This window comes from Vanellus vanellus (genome assembly GCF_965231255.1).
Source record: "Vanellus vanellus genome assembly, chromosome: 1".
Taxonomy (NCBI): domain Eukaryota; kingdom Metazoa; phylum Chordata; class Aves; order Charadriiformes; family Charadriidae; genus Vanellus; species Vanellus vanellus.
In genome coordinates, this window is record NC_138905.1 from 1,657,030 (window position 1) to 1,679,202 (window position 22,173).

Here is a 22,173-nt window from a genome sequence, read left to right on the forward strand (position 1 = left end):
TTTGACTCTATTTTCCTCTACCTAGAAATATGTGTAAAAGGACACCGAGGAGCTCTGTGGGCAAAGCTTGGAAAACAACTCCTCCCTTACAGGTTTGAATGTGTCAGTGGAAAATATTTTTTTTTGAGTTGAAATCGGCCTCCTATCTGTTGGTTGCCTTGAAAGCTCTGATAAATGTGAGAACTTACTCACATGGAATACAGATATGTATTATCTGAAAAAGGGTTTCTTAACAAGTCCTGTATAAATTCACCTTTGCTAGGCGGAGTTGAACTTCACATCCAACATGAAGCTGATTTTGATCTTCAGTGCCCTCTTCGGGGCTTCCTTGTGCCTGGAAACTTTTGTCGGGTGAGTTATGCTTTTGTGGAAGACCTTTAATTTAAGGCCGTATTTTCCAGTTGTTGTTTTTCATGATCTTAACTTTACAAAATCTGCTTGGGGCACATTCTTTGCTTTTTATGACTGACTTGTCTTGTGCTTTGGTACTCCAGTATTTGAAGGAACCCTTCTCTTTAGGTTCATTTGAGTTTTCCAAGGAGAAGGGTCTAGCTGCAGAGTTGAGTTCTGAAATTTATGTTCACCCAAGGCTTTGACTGTACCTAGGGAGCAGTCTCAAGCCTTGATCTGCAGCTGAACCCCACTGCAAAGCTGGAACATTCAGCTTGACAGATCTGGTCTGGCACAAAGCGGAGCTGAAAGACCAGGACCTGGCTTCAGATCAGAAAGGTCACTAGTTTCCCTCTGTTTTTTAAGTTTCTTATTTCTCTTTAAATGCTTAATCCTCTTCAGAGCCTTCTGAGCAATTTGAATCCTTATTTCCAACCACAGTCTGCATGTTGCATTGCAAAATCATCTCCTGGTGTATTTCCTCACAGTCTTACTGACTGTGTAAGAACCTTAATAGAAGAGGATAAAGAACCTAATAGATACTTCCTGAGATGTAGTAAGTGAGCACTAGATTCCAGTGAGTAAATACGTACATAAGGATGTAAGGATTAAGAATAAGAAATAATATATCTAATTTACTAAAGCTCTAGGATTTGTAAAGCCAGGAGAGGCTATTTTGATCATTTAATCTGGGCTCTGGCATAATGTAGACCAGATTCTCATGAATTCATTCCTCTGTCACATCCAGTAGCTGTGGTTAATGAACCTCATCTCTTCACAGAAGAGTCCAATCCAGAAATAAAGCTTATGGTGGTGGAGAATCCAATACTAAGTTATTAATGTGGTAAAGTGCCTTCAGTGTTGATTTAACTTGGTCTATCAAAAGAATCTTAGACCTCAACTGGCCAGACTGAGGGACCTGGTATTAATGAGCGTCTCTTCTCAGCAGCTGAGGCCACACTAGTAAATAAACGCACACATAACTGAGCTCATATGCCAAGTCCCTTGTTTACCCTGTCTTAAGATGTGTTTTCCAATTCTGCAGTTACTCATGTCGACTTGCTCTGAGTCATCTCCATTTTTCAGTACTGCTTGCAGTGGGTGCCAGCAGAGCAGCTGGGCCGGGTCAGGATATGGAACTCTGTGGACTTTTATTGTCTCCAACAGTAGGCGAAGGCAGATGCCTAGGGAAGAGGATGAAAACAAACACACCAAGTGCTTTAACCACAAAGTGCCATTTGCAAACACAGCATTAACGCCTGACTCACTCGTGGTAATCCCCAGGCTATACGGCTAAGGAGCACGTCGGTGCTTTTGGCTATGGCATTGATCCCGGGCTGTACTTCTAGTCGTTAATTCATTCTGGCTTCCAGATTTCCTTCAGAATCCCCCTTGGTTCTCCAGAATAGGCTCTTCTGTCCCCCAGCTGTTGCATACAGTTGTTGTTTGTAGATCCTTTTGTCATTTCAGAAAAGCATTGGGTGGAAGGGACCTCCAGAAGTCCTTAGTCCACCCTCCTGCTCAGAGCAGGACGTGGAGCTCTTTCCCCTTGTTATCATCATCTAGCTCTACTGAGAAGAGTTTGTATTTTTTTTTAACTCCCCTTCAAGTAGTTGTAGGCTGCAATTGGAACAGCCTGAACAAGCCTGGATTCATCAGCCTCTCCCCGTGGTACTGTTTGCTTGTACCTATTTTACCAAACAGCCTAGAACATTGTGTATTTGAATGGGATATATGTTTTTAGTGATCTAAAATCCACATAGACTGCACATTGTGATCACTGTATGTTGTACAACGCAGTCTAAGTTAATTGCTGAGTTTACCTCTATAACCTGTGGAATGAGGTACTTCCAGAAGGTGATTCATTCCACCTGGAATTGTGCAGGCCACCCTCTGATGGTATCAGCTCCTGACAACACAGGGAAGTTTGTCAACTGTCTTTGAATAGACTGAAGAAAGGTGAAATGAATCCCATATTTGGCGTTCGGTTTGCTTTGTTGTATAGTGCTCCCCAAACATTTGATCATTTGCAAACTCAACCAGAATTTTTTTTTTCAAGTTGTTGACAAAAAATTACTGATAGATGCAAGACTGATCCTTGTAAGCAATTAAAAATTAATTCACTTGATGTCTTGTTTATGATGAAATCTTAAAAATTGCCATTTAACTAGTTACTAATCTAGTGTAGGTATAGCAGGCTGGCCCTGCAGGTTGTTGGTTGAACTCTTGGGTGACACTAAGTCAACTGCATTAAAGAAGTCCCTATCGGCTGGTAGCATGCAAATAACTACCCACCAAATTAATTATCTTGATAACAAGCTAGTTCGACCCATCTCTTTTTTGAGACTGTTTGTGAAGACTTACCGATTTATTGCAGGCACCAGGTTCTCCGAATCAAGACAAGAAATGAGGAGGAGATTAAGCAGTTACAGCTTTTGGAATCGCTGGAACACCTTGAGGTATGTTATTACCACAGATGAATTTTTTAACGTTTCAGACTGGGGTAGGACGTATCAGGGCAGGACTTTGCATTGTGTTTGGAAGGTTCTTACTATACTGTGGCAGCTGCCGCAATATTATCTTAATATTTGGTGTTTGATCTGCAAGTTCTAGCACCAGCTTGGTATTCAGGAGGGTCTGCATTCATATTTTCTTCCTACTGGGTTTACAGTCATATTTGAATTGAGCTGCTCTTAATCTTAGTATCGTAAAGCTAGTCTTTAAAGTGGAGATGCTACTGGTTTTGTACTTATCTCCCAGCGTGGTGGGAGGAATTTATTAGAGTCTATACTGTATTGAAACAGGAAAACACACAATAAAATTCTAGGTTATTACTGTTCTTATTGCCATTGGTGAGAAGTTTTATTATCACTTTCTTTAAAAACATTGATTTGAATAGTATAGAAACTAGAATTTAGAAAAGCCCTACCGAAGGAGAAATAAAAACAATGGGTTTCATATTAGCTAATACTGTGGTACGGAGATTTTTTTGAAACTATTTCTGGTTAAAGGGAAAACAGTAAAATCATGATAGAAGACTAAAATTTCATCTTGCTTACATGACTGAGGCTCTGAAGTCAGTGAAAATGCTGACTTTAGCCTCCTGTGTTTTTTTTTTTTTTTTTTTTATGAGTTTGTCACATTAACTGATACAAGGTTGTGGTGAGGCCAAGCTAAAGAATGGAGCATGCTGTAATCATGACGGGCCATAATACTGCAGGGGTCGTTTAGTTTGGGAGATACCAGTATTTCTAAAGCTCTAGAAGAGCTGTTTGCAGAATGCTTTCCCCAAACCAAATCAATTTTCCCTTCTCTTTTCAGCTTGATTTCTGGATAAATCCCTCCTCTGCTGCCCTCCCTGTGGACGTGCGAATCCCTGCTAACAATGTCCAAGCAGTCAAAGCCTTCCTGGAGTCCAATGGGATTCAGTACTCCATCCTGATTGAAGACCTGCAGGTAGGCAATGCCATCAGCACGTGATTAGCTTTTAAATTCTGTAGAAACAAATAGTGATTCACAGTCTGGCCTCATTCATTATTTCGTGGACTCTTCTGTACTCTGCTTTCCATGAGGTCCTCCCCTTATTTTTGTATCTGTGGATTAATTTCTCAAAGATGATCTTTGGGTCCCTGCTGCACTGGGAAGCTGTGATCACTCCGCAGATGCTATCTGAAGCCATGTTGAATAGTGACATCAATAAACTCATAGCCTCCATGGTACTCTTATAACCCTTGAGAAATCTCGTGTGGTCTTTTAGCCTCAGTTCTTTGGGAAGCACAACACTAAAGTTACTCATAATTCAGTAAACTGTGTTAAGGGCAGCTCTGGATCATAATCCAAAAGAACCATACACCACCGTGTGACAGAAAAATCATGCCCTTGGGCACTAATCCGACATTTCTTCATGAGCAGTAGTCCCAAAATGGCACCTAAAATAGTGTTAACACAGCAGAAACATTGCTTTTTTTTTTTTTTTTTGTCCTAAGCTTTCCAATGCTATTCTTGTTCACCTTAACTAGTGTTTAAAACTTAATGCTGACCATTTAAACACTGGTGTTCTCACCTACTTCGCTACAGGTACATTCAGCACAAACATCTGTTTGCTCCGTGGCTGTGGGAAGCTTGGGGCTGGGGCTGGAGCCAGTGTGCCCCGCCAGCCTTTTGTTAATTGAGATAAACATTTGGTCAGAAGTTTGCAAATTAAGCAGGTTTTTCTCAACATTTGAATGGCTTCTTTTAGGTTGTTCTGGATAAAGAAAAGGAAGATATGGCCTACAGTCAACAAAGGGAGCGCAGCAGCAGCACCTTCAACTATGGGATGTACCACTCTTTAGATTCTGTGAGTACCTCAACTTTAGGGGAAGAGGATTCTTTTTTCTGGCCTTTTTTCATGCTGTCTTCAATTAAACATTCTATATTGGGATCAAAAATGTCTTTCCAGCTTCCTTTGGCATGTGGTTTTGTTTTTAAATGGATTAATTTTGTAGTCAGCACCACGAGCCAGTGCTTTCCCTGACAGAGTTTTGGAACAGACAAGCATTACTTCTTCATAAACTCTTCTGCAGAGTTCTAGCAAAACCCTTCCTTCTGAATCATAGAATGGTTTAGGTTGGAAGGGACCTTATAGATCATCCAGTTCCAACCCCTCTGCCATGGGCAGGGACACCTCCCCCCAGCCCAGGTTGCTCCAAGCCTCATCCAACCTGTCCTTGAACACCTCCAGGGATGGGGCAGCCACAGCTTCTCGGGGCAACCTGCGCCAGGGGCTCACCACCCTCAAAGTGAAAAATTTCTTCCGAATACCTAATCTAAATCTCCCTTTTTCCAGTTTGAAGCCATTCCACCTCATTCTATCGCTACATACCCTTGTAAAAAGTCCCTCTCCAGCTTTCTTGTAGGTCCCCTTCAGATACTGGAAAGCTGCTATAAGCTCATATTGAGCTTCTCATCAACCAACACCCCAAGTCCTTCTACTCAGGGCTGCTCTCCATCCATTCTCTGCCCAGCCTGTATTTGTGCATGAGATTGCACCAACCCATGTGCAGGACCTTGCACCTGACCCTCAAAAGAGATTGAGAAATAAATGAATCTCAAAATAGGGAAATACAGGAAGCCAGTGGTCATCAAGCAGAGCAGAGGGTAAGGTATTTTTACTACCAGAAGTTCTTAAAGAGGGTTTTTAACTTATTCCTGAAATAAGTAGATCTTAATGATGTAGCAGTGCTTCCTTCTACTTTGTGATGTTAGGAAGAGCGCTGACTACATTGACATAAGGTGAGATGGGGCTTTGGAGAGGTCATAGTAATGAAGGTAAAAGGAGAGAAAAGTAGATTTCATCAGGTCCTTCGATTGTTCTGGGCAGTGCTATATATAAATGTAATGTAAATGTCACTGTGTCTTTTCATTTCAGATTTATGCAGAACTGGATCATCTTGCATCTGAGTACAGCAACATTGTCAGCAAGATCCAGATTGGGGAATCCTATGAAAAGCGGCCTTTGTACGTGCTAAAGGTACAACATACAACACAGAATGTGTGTGTACATATGTGCATACATATACTAATATACACATGTATTATACATACAGCTCAATTCAGTCCAAAGCATCCCAGTCTATACAGGATGTTTTTGACTAAAAGGCATCAGTGAGAGTTTTAAAACTTTCTGTTTTGTTTGACAGTTCAGCACCGGCGGAAGCAACCGTCCTGCAATCTGGTTGGATGCCGGTATCCATTCCCGAGAGTGGGTTACTCAAGCGAGTGCAATATGGATGGCTAAAAAGGTCACTTCAGCAGTGATGGATTTTTCTTTTATCTTGGAAATGCCTCTGACTATTTAACAGTATATCACACCTATATGTGTTTAGCCAGCTCTGCTACCTCTCCTTTACCGCACCTCTCCTACCTCTCCTTAAAAACACAGCCGACTCCAGAGAGAACACAGCAGCTGCCCAGACAACGAATTGAAAAATGCTGTGTATTGTTAGAGCAGCTGGGAGAAGTTTAGGTAGACAAAATGTAGTAGCTCGGGTGAAATTGTTGAGGACTGCATGGTTGATAGCTATACAAATAATCAAGGACTTTTTGAAGATTAGTTTGCTGCTTTGGCCCGCAGACACAGAGGAACACTGTATCATTGGATACCTTCCACAAAAGGGCAAAAGCTGCCAGCTCTATATAAACGAACATTTAAGTTCTGCTGAAAATGCCCAAGCTACCAGAGAAGTGCAGTCCCAACCTGGCTAATCCATCTCAATCTCAGTGCCAGCCTTGGCCCATTCTTTGGGTCAGGGACAGTAAAATACATTCATTGCTCTCTCCAAGCTCCAAGTCTAACAAAGAACAGTTATGGCTGGCAGATAATTAATGTTTCTTGTTTGCCTGCCCCGAAAGCCGGACTTGCCTCTGTACCTGGCTGTTAGAGTGTAAGCGTGTGGGAAAGAAATATGCTGATAATCACAGTGTACTGTATTGTCTGTCCTTAGATTGCCTCCGACTACGGGAATGATCCGTCCATCACCTCTCTGCTGAACAAAATGGACATTTTCCTGCTGACAGTCTCGAACCCTGATGGATACGTATTCACTCACACCACCGTGAGTAAGCAGGCTGTGTGTCTAAGCTGATTCACACAGCTGTCATTCTCTTCCACGCAAACAATAAATGGGAGAGAAGAAGGTTCTGAATGTTCATTTCTTAATGCCTTAAGAAGGAGTTACAAAAGAGTTGGGCAGCCAAAGATACTAATTACTTGTCTAACCTATCTTAACCCTCTCAAAATTCACCAGCCCTTTGGTTTTTGTCCACTGGCCCATCTTGGCAGTCAACCCATCAGAAACAATCTTTGGCTCATGCCTGGGATCACTTCCTGGTGAATGACAGCTATTTCTGGGTAGCAGTTTTAATGCAAATATGAGATTTGCTCCGTTTTGAAGCCATAGTGTTTCCTTTTTTTTTTAGAACCGCATGTGGCGGAAGACCCGCTCCAAGAATCCAGGCAGTTTGTGTGTTGGAGTTGATCCAAACAGAAACTGGGACGCAGGTTTTGGAGGTAGGAATAAAATTTCTGGATTCTGGCTGTCACTAAGAAGAAAGTTCCCTTTTGTGTTCCCAGATCCTGTTACAAAGGATCAGCAGTTGTCTTAATAATATAAGGGATTCGGAAAGAAAATGGTCAAGTAGGATGGGAGCTGTCTTTTGTAAAGATAATTTCTCGTTGACTAATTGCTAGTGAGCACAAGATGAAGGCAGTAATCTGTATCACCTAGAAGTACATCCCTTGAGTATTCATGCTTTGTTGCTGCTGTTTGAGCATTTATCAGCATTTAAGGCCTTGCCCTTGGCTGAAGACCTGTTCTTTGGAAAGCCCGGCTTTGTGTTGGTCTGCTTTGACCTTTCATGAATGCCAGTTCGTACAGGTTTGCCTTTGTTCCCCCTTTTGCACCGACAGGTCCTGGAGCCAGCAGTAATCCCTGTTCTGACTCTTACCGTGGGCCCAGTGCCAACTCAGAGGTGGAGGTTAAATCTGTTGTCAACTTTATTAAGAATCATGGAAACATCCGGGCCTTCCTCACCCTCCACAGTTACTCTCAGCTCCTGATGTATCCCTATGGCTATAAATGCACTGAACCGGCAGACTACGTCGAGCTGGTGAGACATAATCGCTTGGCTTTAGCTTCCTCTCTTCTGTCCAACTGTCTTTTTATCCTCAAGTATTACTATGAGGTATCAGGATGAAAACGAGAGGCTGAACTCTGCCATCCGTAACAGTGACCATCTGTAAGAGCAAACAAAAACCCAGTGCAATGCAGTGCCTTTAAAGGAGAAGCCTTGGTTGTACGTGAACGCGTGCCATCCCCACCCATCCTCAGCCCTCTTTGCTCATCCACCTTTCCTTCTTTCTGCTTTAATGACAGCATCGCAGCTGTAACAATATCTTTGAGACAATATGGAGCTCACAATCATAATTCAAATGGAAAGGACCTCTGGAGGTCTCCAGTCTCACCCTCTGCTGAAAACAGGCAGGCTTTGGAGTCAGACCCAATTTCACGGTTGGATTGGGTTGTTTAGGGTCTTGCTCAGCTGACTTTTGATTAATTGCTTTGATTTGTTTTGATATTTCTCAAGACAAATCCCACAGCTTCTTCAAGCCCGTCCCAAAGTTTCCCCACTGTCGTGGGGTTTTTCTTTTTCCCTAATACCTAAATGCAATTTTCCCCTGTGGCGACTTGTTTGCTGCCACTCATCCTTTTTCTCTACTCCAAGAGGAGCCTGGCTCTCTTTTCTCTAAACCCAGCCGTTATGTAGTTGAACGGAGCGCAAAGCTGACCCCTGAGTCTGGAAGTTCTATGACTGTCTTGGGATTTTCTGCTCTCTTGAACTTTCTCGTGACAAGAGAGTTGGTGAGATGGAGCACTGGATGATCACATATAGAACCTGCTATGATTTCATTCCCCTACAGTGTCACCTCCCCAAAATACTGTAGAAACTGTGAGTGCTGTCACTAGAAGCGATTAAGGAATGGATTGATTTGGCATTAATTTATTGGGGGGAGTGAAAGATTGGAGATTTTGTGAAAGATTGTGGAGATTTCTGTGAGCATGGTTCAGGTTGGCAAAATCTTAATGTTTAATCCCATTAAGTGTGGCTACTTTCTCACACATCCTTCATCTCCTCCTCTCCAGGATGCCTTGGGAAGAGCTGCTGCCAGTTCCATCCGGTCCCTGTACGGCACCACCTTTACAGTGGGGAGCATTTGCACTACTATCTGTGAGTATTTTGCTAGTTTGAGCTTTTACGGGCTGTCCTGGGGCAACAGCCTCTTGTCTCCCCCCCCAGAAAGGTTTCTCCCTCTTGGCAGTAGTGGTGCTTCTGTAGAGTGACATCACCAGTCAAACATTGGCGCTGAGCATATATAAAAAACTAATACTTGTCTCTCACGAATATATGAAGTAGGACAGCAGAACTCAAATCGATCCTCTGTTCACCCCTCTGGCTCTTCTCCCTTTCTCTTTCAGACCAAGCTAGCGGCGGCAGCATTGACTGGAGCTACGATTATGGCATCAAATACTCTTTCGCCTTTGAGCTGCGAGACACGGGTCGCTACGGTTTCCTCCTGCCAGCCAGCCAGATTATCCCAACTGCAGAGGAGACCTGGCTGGGGCTGAAAAAAATCATGGAGCACGTGCGAGACAATCCGTACTAAAAGCTGGGGTGGGAATGGGCTGTCTGCAGCAGCAAGCTCATAAATCCTCTTGGTGTGCTTGCGACAGCTGTAATGACATGGCGCCTGGCTGAATAAAACCCCTGTGTGCATTCCTCCTACAAGTGATACGTGTTTGCATGGAAAAAGCTTTTCACGCTTGTTGACCGCAACTCTCTGCGTGGTAGACCCTTGAAAAGATTTTTAGGATGTGGTTGTGGTCCGCCTCAGTGAGACACAGTAGGAACAGTGACAAGGGGAGGATGGAAGGTGTGGGCACTTGAGTGGCTATGGAGATGTCAGCGTGACCTCCAGTGAGAGGGAGAGTGCTGGCCTTTTCCCACCCAGCTGAAAAAGAAGTCAGCTGAGGGACTTGTGTCAGTGCAGAGGCTGAGGGGAGATTTGGTCTGAGAGCAGAGAAAAGGGTGTGCTGGGAAAGGAGGAGATGCTCGTCCCCTCGCTCGTGACTGCTGCAAACTGTCCTGCCTTGTGCCCTCTGCAGCTCCATCTCTGTTAGCAAATGCAAAAATGCATTTGCTCCGAGCAACGCTGGCCCTCAGCAGCGTGTTGGACTTCTGCGAACCTCTGCCTGTGCAGCACCACCCCTCTCCTCACAGCCAGCCCTGTCCCCACTGCAGAAACTGCCTCCCGGGGCAGGATGTGGGTGCGCGGGTTTTCTAAAGTTTTTCTGAAAATTGTGGATTGAAAGCGGTGTGAGCTCTTCAGAGCTGCCAAAGCTCTTGAATGATAAACTAGATCTAGAAAGTTAATTGCTCCACTACTGGAGCACAACTACAGCTGGGGGGATGAAGTGAGCCCGGCTTTTTATCCACTCTGGTAGCATCCAGTGGCTGTTTAGAGGAGAGAGGGAAGAATTTGGATTTTTTTGTGCAAAACAACTCCATTTTGCTGCTCTTGTGAACTCAGGGGCTGCAGCAGCGCTTGCTTCTGGGGGCAGAACGGGCTCGTGCAGGGGCCCTGATGTTAAGCAGCATAATCCGAGCTGTGAGACTGATTAAAGGAATTTAATGTCTTTTATCGAGCCTCAGGATGCTGCCAGGCCCCCAAGTGCTGGTGACAGAGGGAGTTTCCTGGCCTAATGTCCCCAAATATTTCTCCTACCCCTTTTCTCTTTCCCAGATTTGCCCAGTGGGCACAGTTGGAAGATGGAGGTGGGAGGACGCCTGCTCTCACCCAGCACGGCCAAGTCCGCCATCCCTCAAGAACCCGCCTCCCTTGTTCTGTTGTTCAGCCTGCTAATTCTCGGGGATTAAGAGCAAACAGCTCAGGGCCGTGCACGGGAGCCACTGAAGGATCAGAGATTAGCAATCCCTGCTGCTGTTGCAGTGATTAACGAGTCTAACAGGTTTATCTCGATGTCCCGTGATTCCCCCCCAGCAGCTGGTGAGGTACCCACTCCTCTGTGAGTTGGCAGGAGAGCAAACGCACCTGATGTAGTGGGTAAAATGTCAGTTCTGACTCAACGGACATGCACCTCTTGGCAGGGAAAGGAAGGTGAAGGTGCAGCTGAGGCAACGGGAAGCACCACCTGGGGTTGGTTTTGGGTTAAGTGTAGCCGTTTTGGAAAGTGAATCCAACCATGGGGCAGCCAGTGCTCCCTGCACGTGTCCCTGTCCCCTCTGCTTATGGCCCCAGCTGGTGGCACCTGCTTCCAAAACTGACCCACCCTGCCAGAATCCTGTCCTCCAGCCAGTGAATAAAAACACCCGTGGTAGAACCCCGGTGATGGGGAGTGCCCAGGGCACACGGTTGGCTCTTGGACCCGGCCAACCTGCTGCCACCAGAGTAGGGACCTTGGCAGGTAGTGGGCAGGGGCTGCAGAGGCAGAGAAGCCTCAGACAGGGTTGTAGACCTGTGGCCTCTCCCTGGCTTCAGGGAGTTCATTCCCACCATCCTGGTCTTGAGGGCACCTGGCCCCTCTTCTTTTAAGTGCATGGCTTGATGACAACTGCATCCAGTTTTTGGACTCCCCCTGGCACCAAAGAGACCTGGAGCAAGAATCATGGAGGCCACCAAAAGGAACAGCAGGATGTGTCCCATGATGGAGGGACACATCCTGAGGGAGATGGGCTGGTTTGGCCTGGGGGTGAGACAGCTCTGGGGTGGCCGGACCTAACCCTCCCATCCCTGTGAAGAAATTATTGGGAAACCAGAGCCAAGCTTTTCACCACAAAGTGTGGTGGGAGAGACGACAGCGTCAGCTGAAACAAGAGAGAGCCAGGCTGGACACAGGAAAATGCTTCTCCACCAGGAGGACAGTCCAGGAGTGGGACACATCACCCAGAAGGGCTGCGCAGGGACTCCCAAGACCCAACGTGGACAGACCTGGTCTGCCCCCAGAGCTGACCTTGCTTTGTCCAGGAGGTTGGATACAGACCTCCTCCAATCCCTTCCCTCCTCAACTACCCCATGATCCTGCCTCAATGAGGACCTCTACCCTGGCTCTGCCGAGCAGGACCAGCTCACCAACATCACTGGTTCCACATTATGAAGCCATAACAGACCCCCAACCATGGCACCTTCCCCGCCTCACACCCTGCTGTGGGCACAACCAGAACGACGACCTGGTTTTAATGGGAAAAAACCCACAGATAGAAGATGTCTGCTAAAATACTGACGGAGTTGATGTCTGCCAGCCTGGGAACCCGGCCCAGGAACCCGGAGCATCCTTGACGAGTGCAGGTGGAAGCTCAGGGGCATCGCAGATAAGCGGACAACAAAGACACTGCTATAACCTGGGCAACAAAGACGCTGCTATAACCCGTGGAACAAAGAAACCACTGTAATGAACTGACCTCCTAAGGCAGCAGAAATCGGCAACGGCTGCTCCAGGAGCTGCACCCACTCCTGTCTACACTAAAGACATAAAAATAACTACCCCAAACTGAGCCCCTCTTTCTCTCTCTCTCTGAGCATTACCCCCAGGTGAATGTCCCTGTGTCACCCCTCAGATCCTCGCCGGGGACGCCTGGCTTTGGTCTCCGTGACGCCCATCATCTTTGAAGGGAGACTTCATCCATCATCAACTGGCCCCACTCCTGGGAGCGGGTTGATGAACTTCACTGGTAATAATTTGAATTATATATTTTGAATTTTATAGATAGATAGGTGTGCATACAAGTAATTAATCATAAATATATATATACACATTTTTCTGCTGGTAATTTTGCAGCAACTTGTAATACATGCTTGCTTTTCTGACCATAATTATACTTAACTTACTAAGAGTAACCTGTAATAAAGAAATTAATGCAAACAAAGCGTTGTATCCTTGTGTACTATGGGGTCCTATGAGCCCACCATTGCCATAGTCCCATGCCTGTGGGTTGGGTGATGACTGTGACCATGACACCTACTTGCATCCAGCTGGGTGCGCGGGCACGCTTCCTCCTGAGCGCCGAGGAAGACGTTATCAGATCCTCCCTAATTTGGCTGCTCTTTCATTGACTTCGCCAAATAAAGCACACATTTGGGCTCCCGGGAGCCGTTCCTGGCTAATCTGTTTGTCGCTGCTGGGCTCTGCAGGGACAGCAGATGTGGCCTTGGTGAGAAGGTCCACGAGTGCCCCCAGAGCACTATACAGAGGGGCTACATATGCCCTTGGTGGGGCTGAGGCTCGTCTGCATTCACTCACCATGAAGATCCTCCTGGTCTTTGCTGCCCTCGTGGCAGCCACCTGCAGCGAGCAGCTTTTCATGGGGTGAGTCCTGACAAAAGTTTGGGGTGGTGGGGCACCCTGGGTGGGGACGGGGACCGTGGTGAGACTTGCCTGGCCCTGTCTGCCCTCCTGTGGGGTCAATGAGAAGGGCGACATCCCAAAGGAGGGAAATCTGGCAGCTTTTGCCGCGTGGACACCAGGAAAGCTGTGGTTTCACCCCGGCTTCGGAGGGCGGTTTGGAGCACCCTCCTGGCTGCCGTGGAGGGTAGATATTAGGGGATGCTGAGTCCTGGGAGCATCACCTTGAGCTTTTCCAGGGGGAAGATTGAACTGAGAGGGGGAAACCTTGCTGCTGGGGACAGAGAGCGGTTCCTTCTCTGCTGGGGGCTGGACCCATCCCTGGGGGAGCCCAGCTGGGCTGGAGCAGAGGCTATGTTAGAAAATGTCTATATCTTAGGTATTTCCTAAGGTTTTGGGAGCTCTCGTGATCAAAAGAAGGATGGAGACCACCATGGTCTCTCCAGCACTTGCTATTTTTCCCATTGTGGCTGTTCTGAACCTGCATTTTTCACTCTTGACACCAAATCTCCAACAACTGATGCACTTTCCAACCCACTGAGTCAGTGTAGACCTTTCACAGCCTCCACCCAGCCTGTGATGGGGCCACGTCTGCGCTGGAGGCTCAGCTCCTTTCCCCCTCCTCCTGCGATCCCTGCCGCATGCGCTGATGGCTCTACCTCCCTGCAGGGACCAGGTCCTCCGCATCACGGCCAGCGACGAGGAGCAGATCGCCCTGCTCAGGGTGCTGGATGAGCAGACAGAGCTGCAGGTGAGCTGCGACAGGACCCTGAGCATCCCCCAGCGTAACACAGAGACTTTGGTGACATCCAGGGTTCCGCCCTTCTTTTGACCTCACATCAAATTCTCCATCCCATTTTGGATACGTGTAATTTATAACGATGTAAATACAATATTTAGCTTGGGGCACCTGGAGCCCTCCTGTTTCAGACGAAGTGGGAACACCCCGGCCACTGCAGCATTGTTGTTCCCAGGCTGAGTATTCAGGTCTAAAAATGCCATTGCACTTTTTTTCTTTTTTTTTGCTTGAATTACGACGTAACTCTGCCCCTGCTGCATTTTCCCTGGTTGCTTCAGTGGAAGGGTGAATCCCAGTGAACAATTTAAGCAGTGGGAGCAGCAGGAGGGAGGTGGGTGGTGAGGAACAGCATCTGCACCCCAAAGCTGATGTAAGGAGATGCATCTATTGAATTAAAGAACAAAACCAGCACACGATGATGCCGGTATCTCACCGTGTCCACTCAGATGACAAATACTCATCATTCAAAGGGACGTTTGCAACCAACAGGCAACTTGGGCTGAAATATGTTTCTATAGAAGATACATTCAGTGAGGCAAAGGGACCCTGACCCATCCTGGTACCCATGTGTGTCCCAAAACTTGTCCTAAGACCTTTTTAAAGCCTTCAATGGAAACTCTTATAAGACCCTTTTTGGTGCCAGGGAGCTCAATGGATGAACACCAGCACAGGATGGGGCTGAGCTCTCTTCTCTTTTCCACACCAGGTGGACTTTTGGCGTCACCCCACCAAACCTGGCCACCCAGCTGACCTCCGGGTGCCCTTCCCCAGCCTCCAAGCAGTCAAAATCTTCCTGGAGACCAACAGCATTTCCTACAGCATCATGATCGAGGACGTGCAGGTAAGGGCTGTGGCAGGGACCGGCATGAGGTCCCATGGCTCAGTCCCAAAGAAGGCCCAAAAAGTTGGAAACCATGAGGAGATGGAAGAAAAACCCCAACCCTCTGCTCCTTCCAGCCTGTTGGTGTTTGTTGTTTTTTTGTTTTGTTTTGTTTTCTCCTTCTAAACAGGAATTATTGGATGAGGAAAAGAAAAACATGACGAAGTCCAGGAGGATAGAGAGAAGCACCAGCATGTTCGATTTTGCCTCCTACCACACGATAGAGGAGGTACTTTACTCTGCGGAGCATTTGCTTTGTCTTGCTGGGGTCACGAGCTCTGCCCGTGCCACGGTTGCATCCGTGTGGTGACACTCATGGTGGCAGCGAGACCTCTCCCAAGACATGTCTCTCCTCCTCGAGTGGAGGTTTTAGCTAAGCCAGGAGATCACACTTCCCCCTGCGTGCAGTGTGGCCTCTCCTGGCACCTCCCTGTCTCATTGGAACACATCTTCAACTTCATTTTGGGGGTCAAACCCTGTGGTTGGAGCCCAGTGGGTGGCTGATGGAGGCTGTGATGGTGTTGGGGAGTCTCAGAGCTTTTTTCCCCCACCATTCATTCTGCTCTTGCAAAAGCCTTTGCAATGTGCACCTCCCTGCTTGCACAGAGGTCCAAGCACTCGGTCTTCTCCAGGGAAGCACCAGATCTTCTCCAGGGAAGCTCTGCATGATGCATGCAGTGCTGGATACCCTAAGAACAAAAAGGAAAGCCAGTGAGCCTCGTGACCTGGTGACTCCTCCTTTCAGATCTACGACTGGATGGACATGTTGGTGGATGATCATCCCAGCCTTGTTAGCAAGATCCAGATCGGGCAGAGCTATGAGAACAGACCCCTGTACGTGTTGAAGGTGGGTACCAGGGGCACCCTCACCTTGCCCAGCCCTGGGAGGGCGCAGGGCTGAAATCCCCCCTTCTCTGCAGTTCAGCACTGGGGGATCAAATCGGCCGGCCATCTGGCTGGACACCGGCATCCACTCGCGGGAATGGATCACCCAAGCCACTGGTGTCTGGACGGCCAACAAGGTAACCACACGCCCTGGGACGTGGGACCACAGTTCTTACTCCAGCCCTTTTTTAACATCTCCCTGTGCTGCTGCTTGGTCGTATCCCCGAGGGGCGCCAAGGCAGCTCCCGCACCCCTCCCCGTGCAGATCGCTGAGGAGTATGGCCAGGACCCCTCTGTCACCGCCATCCTGGACAGCATGGACATCTTCTTCGAGATCGTCACCAACCCCGATGGCTTTGCCTTCACCCACAGCTCCGTGAGTGCAGGGACATTGTGGAGGGAACTTGTCCCAGCGCTTGGCTCTGGCAGCCATGGCTGGCCATGGGTTTTGGGTGGGGAGGGATGTGCCTTCCTGTGTGGGATGGCAGGTTGGTGGAGGTTGTTTCCACCCATTCCTGGAGATGCTTGAGAGGAGGGCATCGTCTGTTCTCCAAGGCGGGGGGATTAAATCCCTGTGACAGTCTCTCCCCAATCTGCTCCTAGAACCGCATGTGGCGCAAGACGAGGTCCATCAACGCCGGCTCCCGGTGCGTCGGTGTGGACCCCAACCGAAACTGGGATGCGGGCTTTGGAGGTGAGAGTTGGGCCACTGGGTCCCCATGCTGCACATTGCTTGTGCCTCAAGCACGAAGCTTCTTGCTAGAGGGGAGAAACCTGGGGGCTAGAAACCCTTCCCCAGGGCAGCCTCTCTGCATGGTGCCTCCTCCACCACGTCCTAGGCTCCGGCTCCAGCAGCAACCCCTGCTCCGAGACCTACCGTGGCCGCTACGCCCACTCCGAGAGTGAAGTGAAAGCCATCGTGGACTTCATCCACGGCCATGGGAACGTGAAATCAGTCATTTCCATCCACAGCTACTCCCAGATGCTGCTTTTCCCCTACGGCTACAAGAGGGTTCCTGCGGCCCACCACCAGGAACTGGTGAGATGGCCCCAAAACATAGGCATGGGGCTGCAACTGCCAGCCTCCCTGGAAGAGTCGGGTTGGGTCATCCCAGGACTCTCCCCGATTCTCTCGTTAGATGCAACCTGTACATTGAAGCCCATCACATGGTTCTTGGAGGGAGGGCGATTACAAGATGTCCGTCAAAAATTAAGCGTGTTTTGGGGAAAAGTAAGACCAGAGTGGGTGGGAAATGATGCTGGACTCTAGATCCCTCTGCCCCAGGGTTTCTGCTGCCCCAAGGTCTTGGTCTATCAGGTCTCACCACTTTTGGGCTCTCCCTTGCAGAATGAATTGGCTAAAAAAGCAGTGAGCGACTTGGCCGCCATGTATGGGACAAAATACACCTATGGCAGCGTCGCAGACACCATCTGTAAGTGCCCCTCCCCCTTCTTGCAGCATTGTGTCCACCACAAACACTCAGTGCTGGGATCACATCTCCCCTCCTCTCCCTGCAGACATGGCAGATGGCACCACCATTGACTGGGCCTACGACAATGGGGTGAAATATTCCTTCACCTTCGAGCTGAGGGACACGGGGCGCTACGGCTTCCTCCTGCCCAGCTCCCAGATCATCCCCACGGCTACCGAGACCTGGCCAGCGCTGCTGGACATCATGGTCCACGTCCTGGAGCATCCATACTGAGCCCAGTGACTCCCATGGCGTCCCCTCATCTCAATAAATAGTGCTGGAGACTGTTTATGGCTGGCACCTTTATTTTTTCATGCTAGACTTAAAAAAAAAAAATGGTGGAAAAGGATTACCAGCCCTGCAGGTGTTTATTTCCCCCCTCCCTCCCCCCCCTTGTGGATTTGGTCCTGCAAGTTCCCATCCTTTGGGACCAACAGCCCTGAAGGACCTAGGAAGGGATGGGTGGATTTTTTGGGCAACCAAGCCCAAATTTGTGGGGTTTGGGGCAGTATTGCTCTATTGTCCCTTCTGCAGGGGCTGGGAGAGGGGACACTGGACACCTTTGGGTTCATCACTGGGTGCAAAGTCCTTTCAGGCATTTTCTATTTTATTTTTTCCACCTGGGATGACCGCCACCCGCTCTGACCTCTGTCCTGTGCCAAACTCTGAACCAATTTCCTCACCACACACACCGCCCCCCCCCCCCCCCCCAACACGCAGCCAGTTTAGGTCCCCAGCTTGCTGAGCATCCCCCATGCCAAAATCTGCATCTTGCACTTTCTTGACCCAATTTTGCCCTTTTCCTCCCTGCAGCTCCAAGCTGGAGCCGTGGGCGGTGGGATTTTGACACCTCCCTGCCTCTCACCCCGGTGGCGGGTGACTCACCGACGGCCCTGGCCGGTTCCTGGGACAGGTTTGGCCAGGACTGGGAACACCGCAAAGGGGGGGGACGATGGGGTTGCGGTGCCCAACCTTGGCCAGTGCCAGCCGGAGCCTTCCCACGGCCCTGGGAAAGGGGACAGCTGGGGGGGCCGGGCTGGAGGCCACCATCCTGATGGGATTTAAGAGGCCCTGGGGTGCCATCGGGACACGAGACGGGCTCTTTTGGCTGACGATGAGGGCCCTCGTGCTGCTGGCTGCCCTGGTGGCAGCGGCCGCTGCCACTGAGACTTTTATTGGGTAGGGGGTCCGGCCGGTGGGGGGTGGTGGCTGGGATGGGGATGGTGACACTGGCTGGGGCAAAAGGAGCTGGTTCAGCCCTGAGAGGACACAGACACCCTCAGGGAAGAGGCTCAGCGCAAATTCCCCTGGGGTGAGGGGGGAAGGATGGGGTGGGGGGAGCTGGAGTTTGGTCCCGTGCCCCCAGCACCCCCTGACCCCGCAGGCACCAGGTGCTGCGCATCGTCCCTACCAGCGATGAAGAGCTGCAGAAGGTGCAGGAGCTGCAGAACCTCGAGGAGCTGCAGGTACAGGGGGCAGCAGTGGGGGTGGCTTTTGGGGACACCCCCCCTCCAGCCCATGTCCTTTGTTTTGCACCCCCCTAAGTCGCACTGTAGAGCAGGGATGGGGCTGGATATGGGATGATGGGGCTCGATGTGGGGACAATGGGGACCAGCTGATGAGAAGCTGGGGGGGGGGGCAAAGCCCAAGGCTGGATCTGACACCCCCCCACACCATGCCTTGCTTTCTCCCCCTCCAGCTGGATTTCTGGCTGTCACCCCGTGGCCTCGGGCAACCGGTCGACATCCGCGTGCCCTTCCCCAGCCTGCAGCCCCTCAAAGCCCACCTGGAGGCCAATGGCATCTCCTACTCCATCATGATCGAGGACGTGCAGGTCAGCGGTGGCAGAGGGGAGGTGGGTGAGACTCGGGGTCTCAGCGTGGCAGGTAATGAGATCTCATCCTGTCCCGTGTCCCCCAGACGCTGGTGGACCACGAGCAGATGGAGATGCTTCGTAGCCGCCGTGGACTGCCGCTCTCCACCAACACCTTTGACTATGCCACCTACCACAACCTGGATGAGGTGAGAAAGCACAAGATTCGGGGCATTTTGGGAAGAAAATCGCCTTGCAAAGCCCTTTGCTCCATGTACAGCAAGGGCAGGGGAAGAACCAGGCACGATCTCTCCATCCTTCTTCCCCACTTTCAGATCTATGCCTTCATGGACCTGCTGGTGGCTGAAAACCCCAACCTGGTCAGCAAGCTTGAGATCGGCCGGTCGACAGAGAACCGCCCCCTCTATGTGCTCAAGGTGAGGATTTGGGGTTTGTGGGGTGATCAGAGGGGGGAAGCAGGGCCACAGGCAAAGCTGACCCCCCTGTCTCTGCTCTTCCAGTTCAGCAAAGGGGGGACCAACCGCCCGGCCATCTGGATCGACACCGGCATTCACTCCCGTGAATGGGTGACGCAAGCCAGTGGTGTCTGGTTCGCCAAGAAGGTATGGGCAACTCCCAGATGTGTCTTATGTCCCCGAGGGGCCACAAGGTCCTGCAGCCACCACAGGTGCTAGGTGGCTGACCTCACAGAAAGGACAGTGCTCCAGCCGTACCAGAGAACCTCAAACTGCCATCCCCTCTAGATTGTCCTGGATCATGAGAATGATGAAGGTCTGGCCTCCATCTTGGACAAGATGGACATTTTCCTGGAGATTGTCACCAACCCAGACGGCTTTGTCTTCACCCAAACCCAGGTACTGCCCCGTCTTTCCTCCCCCCAAGTCCTACAGCCATGCTGCATGGGGCTGGGGAGCAGGATTGGAGTGCTGCACATCAAGGCCCCGAAAAGGTCAAAGCCTCCTTGTCCACATTTCCACGGGATGGGAAGGGGACCACCATGACTCATTAGCCCTCCTAGATGTCAGCCCCCTTGATTGCACGAAGCTGATGGAGATCCAGCTCTGGACGCCAGCTGAGATGTCTCTGCCCTTCCAGAATCGCATGTGGCGCAAGACCAGGTCCAGGCACTCAGGCTCCGTTTGCATTGGTGTGGACCCCAACCGCAACTGGGATGCAGGTTTTGGAGGTCAGAGCTCTCCCCCTAACCCCACAGAGGGGTTCTGCCTTCTGGGTGGAGGCTCTAAGGCCATTTCTGGCTCAGAAAGACCCACCAATGTACCCTGGGGAAGAGATGGGATTTGCTCTCCACAGCAGAGACTCTGGGCTCCACCAGAGGTTTGGTGTCCCCTAGTGACCAGCACGGTGGTGACCACAAGTGAAAGTCATCATACAAACATCTAGGAGGAGCCACGAAGTGTTGTTCACTGGCCACCAACCAGCTGAGGGGTGGGAAAAGCTCTTGGGCGTGGAAATGGAAAAGGCCCTTTGCCCTTGTGACTCTCTGAGCCACCCAACTGCCACCAAAGCCACCAACACACTGCGTTTTCATTTCTCCCCAGGGCCCGGGGCCAGCGGGAACCCCTGCTCAGAGACATACCATGGACCCTACGCCAACTCAGAGCCCGAGGTGAAGTCCATCGTGGACTTTGTGAAGAACCATGGGAACATCAAGGCTTTCGTCTCCATCCACAGCTACTCCCAGCTCCTGCTCTACCCCTACGGCTACACCAGCACCCCAGTGCCTGACCAGAAGGAACTGGTAGGGCTGATGCAGAGGTTTTCAAGGGGTCTGGGATGATGCGAGGCTGCTCTCCTCGTCCAAGGAGGAGCAACCTCCATCCTGCACCGTGAAGGGGGCATTGGCAAGCCGGGAAGAAGCCCCGGCTCCTCTGCCAGCCTCTGGGGACTCACCCAGGCTAAGGCTATTGAGCTTTGGCATCCTTTCTGCCTGCACCACAAAAAACCAACCTCTCCTGCAGGCTGTATCCCACGGGCTTTCCCCTTCTCTGGCTCACCTTTCTCTCTTTTGTGTATCCCCAGCACCAGATTTCCGAGAAGGCAGTTGCAGCTCTGTCTTCTCTGTACGGCACCAACTACAAGTACGGCAGCATCATCACCACCATCTGTAAGTAACAGGGGGCAGCAGCAGTTCCCCCAAAATAAACCAAAGTCATCACTCACATCTCAGCTTAGACAGAAGGTCCCATGAAATACCCGTATGATGCAGAGCGACCAAGGTTTCATATTCCTCCTATTGTTTCCCCATTCAGATCAAGCCAGCGGAGGAACCATCGACTGGACATACAATCAGGGCATTAAGTACTCCTTCACCTTCGAGCTGCGGGACACAGGGCGCTACGGGTTCCTGCTCCCCGCCAAACAGATCGTCCCAACCGCCCAGGAGACGTGGCTGGCGCTGAAGGTCATCATGCTGCATGCGCGGGACCATCTCTACTAACCGGATCGCAGGCCGAGGGATGGTTGAATTAGCCGGAGGGGGAAAAGAACACAATAAATAAGTGTGAAGAAGGATGAGAAATGCCTTTTGTTATTTTACCCTTTTTTCAATCACGGTGAAAAGGTTTTTTAGACTGACTCAGCGTTCCTGCGGGTGCACATGGTAGCAGCCAACATAAACAGCATGTACTGCTCCAGGGGCCCGAAAAGGGCGTGAAAACAGTAGGACACAAAAGAAAGGAAGGTGCTTGTTTTCCCTCTGTCAGAGCAGAGGATGGAAGGGGAAGAAGTTCCCTTTGATACTTACTGGGTAAGCAGAGACCGCAACAGGAGGGGTGCCCACCTTCCCCAGCCCTTCCAGGGGATGGGGTGGCTCTGGGACATGAGGCAATCAGGTTAGCACCATTTATTCTGCATATTTTTGTGGCTGAACACCAACTCGCAGTGCTGGTGGAACGGTCCCTCCTCACCCACTGCAATGCCATGGGGAGAGGGAG

At 49.9% G+C, this 22,173-nt stretch overlaps 2 protein-coding genes across 2 annotated transcripts; both read left to right on the forward strand.

Annotated features, from left to right (window-relative positions):
• Positions 1-286: 286 nt before the first annotated feature.
• LOC309678357 (uncharacterized protein) lies at positions 287-21,677 on the forward strand (the record flags this gene model as incomplete). Its single annotated transcript, XM_082491367.1, has 24 exons — positions 287-351; positions 2,768-2,849; positions 3,712-3,846; positions 4,631-4,729; positions 5,801-5,902; positions 6,072-6,173; positions 6,876-6,986; positions 7,351-7,441; positions 7,841-8,040; positions 9,075-9,159; positions 9,408-9,588; positions 10,733-10,764; positions 12,565-12,678; positions 18,199-18,298; positions 18,770-18,851; positions 19,085-19,219; positions 19,306-19,407; positions 19,534-19,635; positions 19,720-19,821; positions 19,963-20,073; positions 20,315-20,405; positions 20,779-20,978; positions 21,260-21,344; positions 21,490-21,677. The coding sequence occupies 24 exons, from the start codon at positions 287-289 to the stop codon at positions 21,675-21,677; spliced, it is 2,697 nt and encodes an 898-aa protein (XP_082347493.1).
• LOC309668883 (carboxypeptidase A1-like) lies at positions 13,249-17,619 on the forward strand (the record flags this gene model as incomplete). Its single annotated transcript, XM_082479422.1, has 11 exons — positions 13,249-13,313; positions 14,019-14,100; positions 14,855-14,989; positions 15,159-15,257; positions 15,774-15,875; positions 15,949-16,050; positions 16,179-16,289; positions 16,517-16,607; positions 16,753-16,952; positions 17,262-17,346; positions 17,432-17,619. 11 exons carry the CDS (start codon positions 13,249-13,251, stop codon positions 17,617-17,619), a joined length of 1,260 nt encoding a protein of 419 aa, XP_082335548.1.
• Positions 21,678-22,173: the final 496 nt, after the last annotated feature.